General features: G+C 41.0%; 1 protein-coding gene across 2 annotated transcripts in view; it reads right to left on the bottom strand.

Annotated features, from left to right (window-relative positions):
* LOC136613017 (uncharacterized) overlaps positions 1-15,396 on the bottom strand; it is a 75,489-nt gene that overhangs the window by 31,106 nt on the left and 28,987 nt on the right. For both annotated transcript variants that reach the window (XM_066593814.1, XM_066593815.1), the window contains one exon: positions 2,893-3,225. In XM_066593814.1, the coding sequence (XP_066449911.1) occupies positions 2,893-3,225 (333 nt within the window). The remainder of the gene's footprint in view (positions 1-2,892; positions 3,226-15,396) is intronic.

A 15,396-nucleotide genomic window follows, 5' to 3' on the forward strand; every position in this document is an offset into this window, starting at 1 on the left:
ATCAATGCACTCAGAATGAGGATTACAAAACAAAGGGGCAACACTAAGAACCAGTTTCCCAAGCTTAGGCATATGATATACATTAAACATTTATAAGTGCTGGAAAGGCCCCCAACTCTGGGCCACTACACAAGTTTCACGCCACTTCACCACCACACATGGGAATGACGCATTACTACTCCGAGTTACTCCACTGGAGCACATTGCATCAAGGTCATTATCTGACCTACATGCAAAAGAAATGTATTGGATCTTCAAATTAAATACACACGTACCTAATGGGTTAAATGAAATATTAGAAAAAATCTAGAAAAAAATCCAAAAAGTTGCATGATATTGTTATTACATATACTGCATTATAAAAATTTGAACCAACAACATCATAGAAGAGGTACGATAAACAAGGAAGTTGTTTTATATAGTGTATATAGATCCTGTGCATTCCTAAGATCATATGGTCCTTAGATTTACTTACTAGACATGATTATTGTTCCGTCTGATGAAGAGCTGTCATGTTGATTGTTTATCTTCTTTTTATTAGAGAGACACGTTTACTATGTTTAAGCAGCCCTGATTGCACTGATATGTCTGCTGTGTAATCTGAGCAGTAGTTTTCGACAAATTTGCATTTTATTAGTAGCAGCCAGACACAGAACTAGTCCTGCATATTAATGAGCTGCAAGTTGGCCACACCCACCCCACCCTCCAGCCAATGATTAGCATCTCTCTATCTTTTATGCACAGTAATAAAGAGAGAGTTGTCAATCAGTGGCTAGAAGGCAATGTGGGTGTAGCTAGTCTGCAGCTCATGAATATCCAGGACTACTTTCTGTAGTCCTCTATGCATGTGCTGCTACTGATAAAGTGCAAGTGCAGCATGCAAGGAGCAGACCCTGAGCCAAGGAGACAGCGGGGTAGAGAGATAACCTTGTCAAGGGGCTCTACAGTCTCCTCTGGTATTATTGTATCTTGACGCCACCAGGAAGTCCTAGTGGAGTCAAGATTGACAGGGGGTTGACGTCCCCTGATGCTGATTGGCTACACAGTTGCCTTGCCTGGAGGTCCTGGCAGCCCAGTAACGTAACACAACAGCTGCAAGTGCTTGGTATTCAAGGAGTCCTTGACATCACTAACTTCAGGATCCCGCAGCAGGTGCGCATTGGATCACCTCAAAGGCCCTTTCCCGGCCGCGGCTCAGAAGGCAGCACCCCGCTCTGTGCCCACCTCAAAGGCCCTTCCCCGGCACAACTCTTTGTAGAAGAGCAGAGTCCGCATGACTGAGGCCAAATTGTCCCGAAGCGCATTTGGCAGCGGAGCCGCAGAGGCCGCTGCACCCCCTCCCACAGATGTCTTGAAGATTGCGCTCGGGAGCAGGGAGGATACAACGCCGGGGTCCTGTAAGTCAGAGACGCCCTCCACAGACAGCAGGAGGGCAACAGGGAGTCAGCAGCGGCCCGCTGCACTCCCTGACATGCGTCCCCTCCACACTCCAGGAGGAGACCAGAGAGCCTACAGGGACAATCGATACAGACGTACAGGCTGCTACCACATACAGCAGTAGGACGACAGCTGGGAGCCCACAGCATCGGGAATGGGGGACTGCAGGTAAGCTGCGCACAGCTGCTCAGTCACAGATATTAAGCTTAGCACCTTCCAGGACCTTAACCTATTGACCCTATCAGGAGCTAGGGGTTGCTAGAGGGGCATTCCTCCTGTCAAACCCCTAGCTTCCGGTGGGGTCAGTATACAGTAATATTGTCTCCTACCTACAGGTGGCTAGGAACCCAACCTCATTACCGCTGGGGGTGCTCACAAATGAGTAACCATAGTTACCTGAAGTCCTGTTTGTCACTCATGACGCCAACGTTCCATCCTCTGCGGTGGATCTCTCAGATGTAATATCGTAGTCTACACACACAGAATGTCTTTTCTGAACGACAACCGTGAATGTTCTGTCCCGTCCGATCATTTAAATGATGGTAGCAAACAACAATAAACAGTTCTTACCGTGGTCAGGGAGGGAGGATTCACGGGGCATTTGCAGATCCAGAGTCGCAGTTATCTGTGGGAACTCTCTCTCTCCTGGTAACTCTCTCTGCTGTCATTCACTCACATGTTCCTCGCTCTTATGCGGTTTCTCTCACACTCCTGACGCATGCGGTTCTTACGCGGCTTTTCCCTTTGTCTGGGCTTATACTCTCCTTGTGGCTTTGGTGAGTATCTCTGGGATGGCTAGGCCCAAGCAGGGACAGCGGACCACCTTTCAGCATCCTCCATGTCTCTCTCCTTTCACTAACTCTCCTCTACATAGATTTCCCCAGACATACACATATGACCCCTCTTTTATACCGCACACACGACAAAATGATACATTTTCTAGACATTACCAGACATTAACCTTTTCATGCCTGCAAACATCCGATACACATAACACTTGTATTCCACATTACAGCTTAGGCATATGATATACATTAAACATTTATAAGTGCTGGAAAGGCCCCCAACTCTGGGCCACTACACAAGTTTCTCCAAAACTACTACACAGATCCACACACATATCACTGTAGTCAGTGTGACTGCCACCACTTTATAATGCTTTTAGAGAGGGGTGCAGAAAGTTTGTGACAGTCTTTTTAAGCCCTTTTGGAGAAGGGCTTTCCTGAAATTAAATTTACCTTATTATCTCAGAATTGGAATACAAGTGGATAACAATTAATTAAACCTAAGGATTATTACTTCATTTGATCTCTGACAGAATTCTATGTATCATGTTTTTAACAGCACACCCGGTGGTCATATGTTGTATTGCAATTAAAATTATTGCTAGTTTTTATCACAAGGAGGACAGAATAAGCATTATAAAAATGAGGTGATATTTCTGTATAGACTTACCTAGAACGAGAAGTTGGCTTCCAATAGTTCTACGCCCGGTATATTTGTATCCTCCTCCAGACACATGTATAGAGTAGCAGTAGAAGCCATTGTGGTTTTTGTCAGTGTTGTTGATTTTAACAAATACAAGGTTGTCATCCCTCCTCTGTGTGCATGTGGCTGGATACATCCAATCTCCACACCCTCTGTCATAGTTGCTCATGAACACACGGCACTCAGTCACATTAGGGGTCGTGGTCTGGTTCTTCAGTGCGAATCGAGCAGCAATGGTCACCGTGTCTCCAGGGAAGGCAAGGATAAGAGATTCCTGCTCCAGAATCATCTCCTTCTCACCTGAGCAGTAAAAAGTAAGATTTTATACATATTAAGGTACAAAGCATAGAGATCTGTACACCGAATACAGCTATGACCTCCTAGTTACCTGTGCCAACCAGTTCAATGGCATCCTTCCAGCAACATGTGGAGGTGTGCGCCCCCTGATTATATAGACACCACATGAATTATGCCATACTGATATTTTGGATTATTTTTTTGCAGAGAGGACAGAGATTACATTATTTATTACTATTATGTGTGTAGGTACCGGGCTCACATGGGCATATGTGTCTTGCGTATTATGTGGGCTCTGTACACCCGTATGATATGCGGTAACTTGCAGGCAATCAATCACATTGCTCACGCAGTTCCAATCACATTAGCGTGTCAAAATTGTGTACTACGCCAGCACGAAAAAGAACACAAATTAGATATTAGAAAAAAAACTTTTTTACAGTGATGGTGATCAATGAGTGGAACAGGTTGCCACAGGAGGTGGTGAGTTCTCTTTTAATGGAAGTGTTCAAACAAAGGCTGGACAAAGATTTGTCTGGGGTGATTTATAGAGATGAGCAAGCACGCTCGATTAAGGCAGTTACTCGAGCGAGCATCACTCTTCTCGATTAACTGCATACTCATCCGAGAAAACGCGGGGGGGGGGGGGCGGCGGGGGGAGCGGGGGAGAGTGAGAGAGATATCTCTGTGTGATGTTTAAACAAAAAGAAGATAAAGATGGATAGCGCTCCAAGAAATGGATAAGACGTGGTTGTCAAAAAATACAGAGAATATACGTAAATAAATATGGGGCAATCGTGTGCAGAAAGGTAACTCACCCCGTGACGCCGGGCCCGTCTGTGGGGTGCCCGTGCGTCAATATCCAAGATGGCGTGTCAATCCAGAAAGAAATTCCTCACACCGGTCTCATGAGACATCCTGAGGAGAGCGTCTTGGTTGCTCCCGGCGATGAAAAAACCACCACGGGATAGAGATAGATCAATGTGAAAAACAGAAAATTAACCAGCGCTCCGGTGCTTTGGAAAATGGCAGATGATGCAAGGTAGTGCAAACGAGGTGTATATGATGTGGATGTTACTTACTTCGCAGGGGTGCTAGTGGTTAAGCACCCCTGAATCCAAGGTAGCAGGCAGAATTCAGAAGGTATATATAGTAATTCCTTTTTATTGCGACGCGTTTCGGCCGTTATATCGGCCTTTCTCAAGCATAAAAACATCTACAACATGCCTGCATTATATAGTGTAGGTAACTAACAAACAGTTGCATGGCCTGCAAACATGATGGTGCAATAGGTTAGACAGAAAACATGGACTGGAATATACATCAAGGGGTTAAATGTCAATAATCACTTATTCGATATATATATAAATTCAGAAATTCACCTATCTATATACTCCTCATGAACGTGTGGATTAGATGATATAGACTATCCAAAGAGTTCCTATATATACTATTATTGTCTTAAACCGATGCCAGGTCTTATTGTTAGCCTGTGGCATAATTAGCAGGGTTTTGACTGAGGTGGGGGTGGTTATCACATGATCATAATGCCATAATGGTGTCCTAGCAGTTTAAAGTTTTAAGAGAGAAAAAAAAAAAAAAAAAAGGACAGATCTTAATGGGAGTTTAATAACATTAAAGACATTCCTAAACCTGTTGCTTGCTACCGCTAGGCTAACAGGGTTTGACTGAGGTGGGTGTGGTTATCACATGATCATAATGTCATAATGGTGTCCTGGCAGTTTGAAAAGAGAAAGAGAAGGGGAAAAAAAAAAAAAAAAAAATTAAATAAAAAAATTAAATAAAAAATTTTTTGAAAAAAATTTGAAAAAAAAAAGAAAATTTGAAAAAAAAAAAAAAAAATACAAATAAAAAAAAAATATAAAAAGGCACAAAACAGATCTTTATGGGAGTTTAATAACATTAACGACATTCCTAAACCTGTTGCTTGCTACCGTTAGGCTAACATACACGCGGGCTTCTAGTGCGGTTCGTGCTCAATCCCGCAGCGTTAATGTTGCCTTGGTGACTCTGGGGTAGCCGGCGCGCGCGCTTCTAATGACGCTCGCGGTAGGGACTTTGCGTGCTGCCCGCGGCATTCGGGTCGCTATGGAGACTCTGGAATGACTGGTGCGCGCACTTCCTGTGACGTGTGCGATGGAGTAATGGCGCTCCGGACCGCAGCATACACGTTGTCATGGTGACTTATGGGGCGGGGTATTAAGGAAGTGACGCTGAACGCGTCAAAATCCCTCAGTAGTCCATCCCGCGGCGTTCATATTAGTTCATAGCACAAAGTCTTAGAGGGGTGTCGTTAGACACATGGAAGGCCCTCATAGATCTACAGGTAAGAATCTCATGGAACATGGACTATGTTCCGAGTATCTTTTCCCTGTGTAACGCACCCGTAGGTGCTATCTGAGTATGATGGCATTACTAAAAATAGCTATAGAATATTAGTAAGTGCAGCCCAACAATATTGGCTGCACGATACCATATGGCTACAAACGAGGGGCATTAGGAATAGAAAATTGGATCTATACATTTTTTGGCTGAAGTGCATTATAGATGCAGAGAAGGAACATACCAAGATTAACTTACACTAAGAGTGAATAGTAAATATACTGCAGGACCATTTCTGTGTAGTATTTAACAAGTATATGACGGGGAAAATGAAGGTTTATACTTGGGAACCCACAGCACCTCTGTATATACTGCATAGAATTGTGAGATATATATAGAAACTACGTACATGGGAGATGCTTGTATTCATATATATTGTGATGATCCTAAGTTTATAATCTGATGGTAGTGTCTGTTATTTAAAACTTATATGCAATTTAGAAACTACATGTATATGTGGTGTGCCTCTAAACTGGATGACCAATATTTTGAGTCTCTCACATTTTTGTTTCTATTACACAACTAAACATATAAAAGTGAATACAGTTATGATTTCTTGTTAAAATTTCTCTAAAACCTCATTTAAACCGTTCGGTATGAGGGTATTGAAATAAAATATATAAAACATTTCCTTCGTTTTTAACTTAGTGAATTCTCCTATATTAATCTTTTCTACCGGAGTGATTCTCATCAGATTTGGATCTGAATTATGTTCAAGGTAAAAGTGTCGCGATAGACTGTGTTTTAAAAAACTCCTTTTTATATTGTGCCTGTGATGGTTAATGCGGTTGTGTAGTGAGTTGATGGTGCGGCCTATATACCGTAGCCCGCAGGGGCATTCTATCATGTATATTAAATAAACTGTACTGCAGTTTAGATGTTGTCTGATGGGATAATGATTATCCAACTGTCTTTCAATGGTTTTTCTCTTATGACATATATTTGGGCAGCATTTACAGTTTGTTTTTCCACATTTATATGCACCTAATACTGGAGAGATTGCAGATATTTTATTTTTTTCTTTTTTGAAATTTGATGTCCGGGGGCGCGAAGGCGCTAAGATGTTACCCAATGTTTTCCCTCTCCTATATATAATGTTGGGACGGGAAGACGATATGTCCGTAAGATGGGGGTCGTTTTCCAGGATTTTCCACCTATTTAGAATGATTTTTTGGAGATTGTGTTGTTTAGAGTTGAATCTCGTGATAAAGCACAGTCCAAATTTATCTCGATCTTTTATATGTTTTTTCGTTTTATCTATATTATCTACATGTCTATCCTCCTCCAATGCTCTTGTATATGATGTTTTTATGAGGCTTTCAGGGTATTTTTTGTCACGAAAACGATTATATAAGGTGTTTGCTTGTTCTTTGTACTTTTCTACAGTAGAACAATTTCGTCTTAGACGTTTGAATTGCCCATAGGGCACGTTCAATTTCCATTTTTTCAAATGGGCACTCCTGAAGTCTAATAGACTGTTCGCATCCACTCTTTTAAAGTGGGTTTTTGTGCATACATTATTATTTTCAATGTATATATCTAAGTCGAGAAAGGTTATATTTATTGGATCAATTGTGCTGGTGAATTTTAGACCCCAGGTGTTGTTATTCATGTTGGAAATAAACTGTTGGACCTCTTCTATAGGGCCTTCCCAGATGAAAATGATGTCATCTATGTATCTCTTGTAGAAACGTATATGGGGGTCATTTAAAGAGTGTTCGTATGCCCCCATATACAGATTTGCATAGCAAGGGGCACATTTTGTCCCCATTGCTGTACCCCTTGTTTGCAAATAATATTGGTTGTTATATTTGAAATAATTGTGCTCTAATACAAAGGAGAGGCTCTCTAGAATAAAAGCTTTTTGTTTTTCTGGGATTTTATTGTCACAGTCCAGAAAAGTTTTTACGGCTTGGATACCTTTTATGTGGGGGATGTTGGAGTAGAGAGATGTGACGTCTAGACTGACCCAAAGGTAAGTATTCTGCCATGTGATGGTTTCTAACATGGAGAGCAAGTGTGGAGTATCCCTCAAATAAGCTGGTAGGTTGATGACATAACGCTGTAACTGTTTATCGATGTATTCAGATAAAAAACTGGTAAGTGAACCTATGCCCGATATAATGGGTCTTCCTGGGGGGTTATTAACGGATTTATGAATTTTAGGAAGAAAATAATGATCTATCCCTATCCCGTGGTGGTTTTTTCATCGCCGGGAGCAACCAAGACGCTCTCCTCAGGATGTCTCATGAGACCGGTGTGAGGAATTTCTTTCTGGATTGACACGCCATCTTGGATATTGACGCACGGGCACCCCACAGACGGGCCCGGCGTCACGGGGTGAGTTACCTTCTGCACACGATTGCCCCATATTTATTTACGTATATTCTCTGTATTTTTTGACAACCACGTCTTATCCATTTCTTGGAGCGCTATCCATCTTTATCTTCTTTTTGTTTATATACGGGGCTCCATGGAGCCGACCGGCACAGTTGTTCAAGGAGAGCGAACCGAAATGGAATACTTTGAGAGAGAATGGTTGTCCCTACCTGGAAGATTCCAAATTATGATAACAGAAGAGTTGGTAAAATTTAAAGATACCATTAAACTGTATCCTTTTAAAGAATTCCCAAAAGAATGGGACTCCTCCACGATACAGGAACTAGCCAAGTCTGATGAAGCATCTCAGAACGATAAAAGATCTATTAAATATATCGTTAAAGAAACCATGGAAAAACTGTGGCGACATGCCTTGGATTGGTTGATGCTATGCATCTATATAGACACCAAAATGGTACCTAAGGGTCTCCGGATACCAATTAGATCAGCCTTCCCTGAAGATGGAGACTTCTCTGGGGGATGGGAAATAATGTTGGGCACCTTCTCGGATCTAATGTTGGGCAAATTAATTGAAAAACGTAAATCACTCTGTGACAATCTTCTAAAAAATCTGTTAATCCTGGGGACTAAGTGTGACAAAAATATTATTGAGTACATTACAAAATTTATGCCACAGTTTGAAAAAGACATTATGAGTCGTAAGATCAGGAAATTATCCAGGGATCTTACAGACTTCATTAAGAAAAACAACAATAAAAATAAAAATAAAACTGAAGATAACAATAGCACCAGTATAGATCAGGGCCCGGGTAATCAGGATAAGAATAATATTGGGAATAATGATAAGGATAATACAAGGAAGGGAACTGCTGAGATTAGACCCTATAATAAAGGTAATAAGACTAAACAGAACCATTTCAACAGATACAACTGTGAAATGGCAGATTTCCACACTTCTTACAACAGATATTATTTTGGAGAAACCCCAAACGCATATGGGGGACAAGCCAATATGCCTTTTAGACAATGGGATACACCAAAACATGATCAGTGGCAATCCCAAAGGAGGAACATCCCCCCACTAATGAGTATACGTACACGTCCACCTAGTCACCTGAGGGGCCATCCACCACATAGAATTCCTCCAGGACACATTAATCAGCCCTATAGAGATTATCGGAGATCCTATAATGAACATCCCATGCAAAGTTTTGGACAACCCTATGGGATGGAAGCATGGCGTAATACACATATCCAATACAGAAACAATAGAACTTATTATAATAACAACTATAAAAAGAGTAATACCCATATGTCATCACATACGGGCAAGAGTGATATTAAGAACACCGGTTTATGTGATAAAAACACTAGTTCATTACCAAAAGATAAAATATCTAGTCCTAAGAATATAACACTTCCAATACCAACTACCCAAGATATCAGAAAGATCACACAAAATAGCATAATAGAGAAAAATAGGTTAGAATCCTCTCCCAACACAAATAGTGATGAATTATGCTTACTTACAGATATACCAGGGAGTCCCACAGACTTAATCCAATTTCTACAAACGAGAGAGCCATGTGACACCAATATGGCATTTAGCAATGAAGCATCAGCTCATGATGCCACTGGGTGGCAAACCCTTCCTAATTCAATAATACTCTCTGAAGTGAAACTAACATCCCCCTCACTAGGGGAATCCACCAATCTCCTAAAGCCTATGGTCAAACCTTTTTTAGAGGAGACGAACAATGGTTCCCAAACAACCGAGAACCCCCCCAATATCAGAGTAACACGAAGCACTACAGCAGCTCTCCCTACAAAAATAAAAAGTATAACCAAAACCATGATAGGGAATCAGACAACCAATGCAAAGATCACGCAATATTACAAATCACCAATAAGAACAATATCATCCCCGAGACTAGGAGAAAGCCTAGAAGGAGGAGGGGGAAAAGGGCAGGGAGAAAAAAACGTGAAAAGTCAAAAGTTCCTAAAAATCCAAAGAACCAACCAATCACCAACGATGAGGCGTTAAGGTTAGGCATTTTTAACATCTCGGATCACAGACTGCTAGCCAGCGAAGCAGAAGTACTATCCAGAGGTCTCTCGTTCAGCCCAACGTGTAGACCAGACATGTTCGAATTATTTGTAGATCTCAATCGCTTTATTCGAAAGTTGACCTTAAAGAGATTCTTCTCCATTAATAAATATAGGGATCAGTTTGAACCTAATACCAACCTGCCACCCAACTCCCATCTAAAAACTTTAAAAACTTTAGATGAATATGAAGAATTAGTACCATTTACCACAGACCTAAAAAGATCTAGTAACTTCTATCCCATTGAAGTCAAAGGACAGTATATTACCTCCTTTTACAATGAAGTCTTGAATGACTTCAGGAAACTAACAGATAAAAAAACGCCATACACTCTAGAAAGTAACCTAAAACCGCATCAAAGGAAGGTAGTTAAACAGCTAGCCTCAAATAAAGAATTGGTCATAAAAAATGCGGATAAAGGGGGGGGTATAGTTTTAATGAATAGGAAATATTATTCGGAGGAATCTGCCCGAATATTGGGAGACCGAGACCAATATAAACTCCTCTCAGGAGACCCCACTTCCACTTTCAAGATTCATTTACAAAATCTAATTGAAAAAGCCTATAGAGAAGAAATCATCACTAAAGACGAAAAATTATTTTTATTTCCACAACAACCCGAAATATCATATTTTTATTTTCTTCCTAAAATTCATAAATCCGTTAATAACCCCCCAGGAAGACCCATTATATCGGGCATAGGTTCACTTACCAGTTTTTTATCTGAATACATCGATAAACAGTTACAGCGTTATGTCATCAACCTACCAGCTTATTTGAGGGATACTCCACACTTACTCTCCATGTTAGAAACCATCACATGGCAGAATACTTACCTTTGGGTCAGTCTAGACGTCACATCTCTCTACTCCAACATCCCCCACATAAAAGGTATCCAAGCCGTAAAAACTTTTCTGGACTGTGACAATAAAATCCCAGAAAAACAAAAAGCTTTTATTCTAGAGAGCCTCTCCTTTGTATTAGAGCACAATTATTTCAAATATAACAACCAATATTATTTGCAAACAAGGGGTACAGCAATGGGGACAAAATGTGCCCCTTGCTATGCAAATCTGTATATGGGGGCATACGAACACTCTTTAAATGACCCCCATATACGTTTCTACAAGAGATACATAGATGACATCATTTTCATCTGGGAAGGCCCTATAGAAGAGGTCCAACAGTTTATTTCCAACATGAATAACAACACCTGGGGTCTAAAATTCACCAGCACAATTGATCCAATAAATATAACCTTTCTCGACTTAGATATATACATTGAAAATAATAATGTATGCACAAAAACCCACTTTAAAAGAGTGGATGCGAACAGTCTATTAGACTTCAGGAGTGCCCATTTGAAAAAATGGAAATTGAACGTGCCCTATGGGCAATTCAAACGTCTAAGACGAAATTGTTCTACTGTAGAAAAGTACAAAGAACAAGCAAACACCTTATATAATCGTTTTCGTGACAAAAAATACCCTGAAAGCCTCATAAAAACATCATATACAAGAGCATTGGAGGAGGATAGACATGTAGATAATATAGATAAAACGAAAAAACATATAAAAGATCGAGATAAATTTGGACTGTGCTTTATCACGAGATTCAACTCTAAACAACACAATCTCCAAAAAATCATTCTAAATAGGTGGAAAATCCTGGAAAACGACCCCCATCTTACGGACATATCGTCTTCCCGTCCCAACATTATATATAGGAGAGGGAAAACATTGGGTAACATCTTAGCGCCTTCGCGCCCCCGGACATCAAATTTCAAAAAAGAAAAAAATAAAATATCTGCAATCTCTCCAGTATTAGGTGCATATAAATGTGGAAAAACAAACTGTAAATGCTGCCCAAATATATGTCATAAGAGAAAAACCATTGAAAGACAGTTGGATAGTCATTATTCCATCAGACAACATCTAAACTGCAGTACAGTTTATTTAATATACATGATAGAATGCCCCTGCGGGCTACGGTATATAGGCCGCACCATCAACTCACTACACAACCGCATTAACCATCACAGGCACAATATAAAAAGGAGTTTTTTAAAACACAGTCTATCGCGACACTTTTACCTTGAACATAATTCAGATCCAAATCTGATGAGAATCACTCCGGTAGAAAAGATTAATATAGGAGAATTCACTAAGTTAAAAACGAAGGAAATGTTTTATATATTTTATTTCAATACCCTCATACCGAACGGTTTAAATGAGGTTTTAGAGAAATTTTAACAAGAAATCATAACTGTATTCACTTTTATATGTTTAGTTGTGTAATAGAAACAAAAATGTGAGAGACTCAAAATATTGGTCATCCAGTTTAGAGGCACACCACATATACATGTACAGATAGTCCCCGACTTGCGAACATTCGAGTTACGAATTTCGCTAGATACGAACTATCTGTTTTGCACAGTATGATGTCATGCTATGGCTCAGTATGATGTCATGCTATGGCATTACATCATACTGTGCAGGGACCGGACAGGCTTCTATCAAGCCTGATAGAAGCCTGTCCGGTCACATCGCGGTTGCTGGGCAGCCGGGGACCTTCTGAAAGGCCCCAGGGCTGTCTATGCAGAGCGCCTAGCAAGCCGTGCGCTTGATAGGCACTCTGCATAGGCAGCCCTGGGGCCTTTCAGGAGTCCCCGGCTGCCTAGCAACCACACAGCGTCCCACGATCTCATCGTGGGACGCTGTACGGGCCCCCTGAACGTCGGGTGCTGGCTGTTTCTTACAGCGGGCACCCGGCGGCAGCAGTTCCGACGAGCCACGCTGCTCGTAACAACTGTTAACACTTTAAATACCGCTGTCAGAGCGGTATTTAAAGTGTTAACAGTTCTGACAAGCGGCGTGGCACGTCGGAACTGCTGCCGCCGGGTGCCCGCTGTAAGAACAGCCAGCACCCGACGTTGTATGGAGCGGGATCCACCCGCGATCCCCTCCATACTACCATTTGTTCGACTTGCGAACAAAACGGACTTGCGAACGGGCTCCCGGAACGGAACCTGTTCGCAAGTCGGGGACCACCTGTAGTTTCTAAATTGCATATAAGTTTTAAATAACAGACACTCTACCATCAGATTATAAACTTAGGATCATCACAATATATATGAACACAAGCATCTCCCATGTACGTAGTTTCTATATATATCTCACAATTTGATTCAGTATATACAGAGGTGCTGTGGGTTCCCAAGTATAAACCTTCATTTGTCCCGTCATATACTTGTTAAATACTACACAGAAATGGTCCTGCAGTATATTTACTATTCACTCTTAGTGTAAGTTAATCTTGGTATGTTCCTTCTCTGCATCTATAATGCACTTCAGCCAAAAAATGTATAGATCCAATTTTCTATTCATAATGCCCCTCGTTTGTAGCCATATGGTATCGTGCAGCCAATATTGTTGGGCTGCACTTACTAATATTCTATAGCCATTTTTAGTAATGCCATCATACTCAGATAGCACCTACGGGTGCGTTACACAGGGAAAAGATACTCGGAACATAGTCCATGTTCCATGAGATTCTTACCTGTAGATCTATGAGGGCCTTCCATGTGTCTAACGACACCCCTCTAAGACTTTGTGCTATGAACTAATATGAACGCCGCGGGATGGACTACTGAGGGATTTTGACGCGTTCAGCGTCACTTCCTTAATACCCCGCCCCATAAGTCACCATGACAACGTGTATGCTGCGGTCCGGAGCGCCATTACTCCATCGCACACGTCACAGGAAGTGCGCGCACCAGTCATTCCAGAGTCTCCATAGCGACCCGAATGCCGCGGGCAGCACGCAAAGTCCCTACCGCGAGCGTCATTAGAAGCGCGCGCGCCGGCTACCCCTGAGTCACCAAGGCAACATTAACGCTGCGGGATTGAGCACGAACCGCACTAGAAGCCCGCGTGTATGTTAGCCTAACGGTAGCAAGCAACAGGTTTAGGAATGTCGTTAATGTTATTAAACTCCCATAAAGATCTGTTTTGTGCCTTTTTATATTTTTTTTTTATTTGTATTTTTTTTTTTTTTTTTCACATTTTTTTTTTTTTTTTTTTTTTCAAAAAATTTTTTATTTAATTTTTTTATTTAATTTTTTTTTTTTTTTTTTTTTTTTTTCCCCTTCTCTTTCTCTTTTCAAACTGCCAGGACACCATTATGACATTATGATCATGTGATAACCACACCCACCTCAGTCAAACCCTGTTAGCCTAGCGGTAGCAAGCAACAGGTTTAGGAATGTCGTTAATGTTATTAAACTCCCATTAAGATCTGTCCTTTTTTTTTTTTTTTTTCTCTCTTAAAACTTTAAACTGCTAGGACACCATTATGGCATTATGATCATGTGATAACCACACCCACCTCAGTCAAAACCCTGCTAATTATGCCACAGGCTAACAATAAGACCTGGCATCGGTTTAAGACAATAATAGTATATATAGGAACTCTTTGGATAGTCTATATCATCTAATCCACACGTTCATGAGGAGTATATAGATAGGTGAATTTCTGAATTTATATATATATCGAATAAGTGATTATTGACATTTAACCCCTTGATGTATATTCCAGTCCATGTTTTCTGTTTAACCTATTGCACCATCATGTCTGCAGGCCATGCAATTGTTTGTTAGTTACCTACACTATATAATGCAGGCATGTTGTAGATGTTTTTATGCTTGAGAAAGGCCGATATAACGGCCGAAACGCGTCGCAATAAAAAGGAATTACTATATATACCTTCTGAATTCCGCCTGCTACCTTGGATTCAGGGGTGCTTAACCACTAGCACCCCTGCGAAGTAAGTAACATCCACATCATATACACCTCGTTTGCACTACCTTGCATCATCTGCCATTTTCCAAAGCACCGGAGCGCTGGTTAATTTTCTGTTTTTCACATTGATCTGTGTGATGTTTGTGTGTCCAGGTCCAGAAACATCCTGACAACGTGACGTGTATTTAGCCTGACTGCTTTCTGCACTAACAGGAACATGTTTTTGTTTAGGTGTAAAGTTTCTGGACTTTTGTGTCATGTATATGGTCCAACCCCGGTGGTAGAGAGGATGACTGGCACAATAAGAACGGCATCCATTCTCCACAGAGGTTTCACCTCCTGCTCCAGTTCAGTGGATTTAGTGATTTTCTCAGTGTATTTTGGATGTCGTCTATGATGGATGTGGTTTTGTTATGTTTGTCACTGAGTGTTATGTCTGGTGGATTGTTTTGTCTGTGATTATACGTCTGTTGTAGTACAATTATTATTATTATCAAAATGCTAACAACAACCTGTCCGTCCGT

The sequence above is a fragment of the Eleutherodactylus coqui genome, chromosome 2, assembly GCF_035609145.1.
Source record: "Eleutherodactylus coqui strain aEleCoq1 chromosome 2, aEleCoq1.hap1, whole genome shotgun sequence".
Lineage (NCBI taxonomy): Eukaryota > Metazoa > Chordata > Amphibia > Anura > Eleutherodactylidae > Eleutherodactylus > Eleutherodactylus coqui.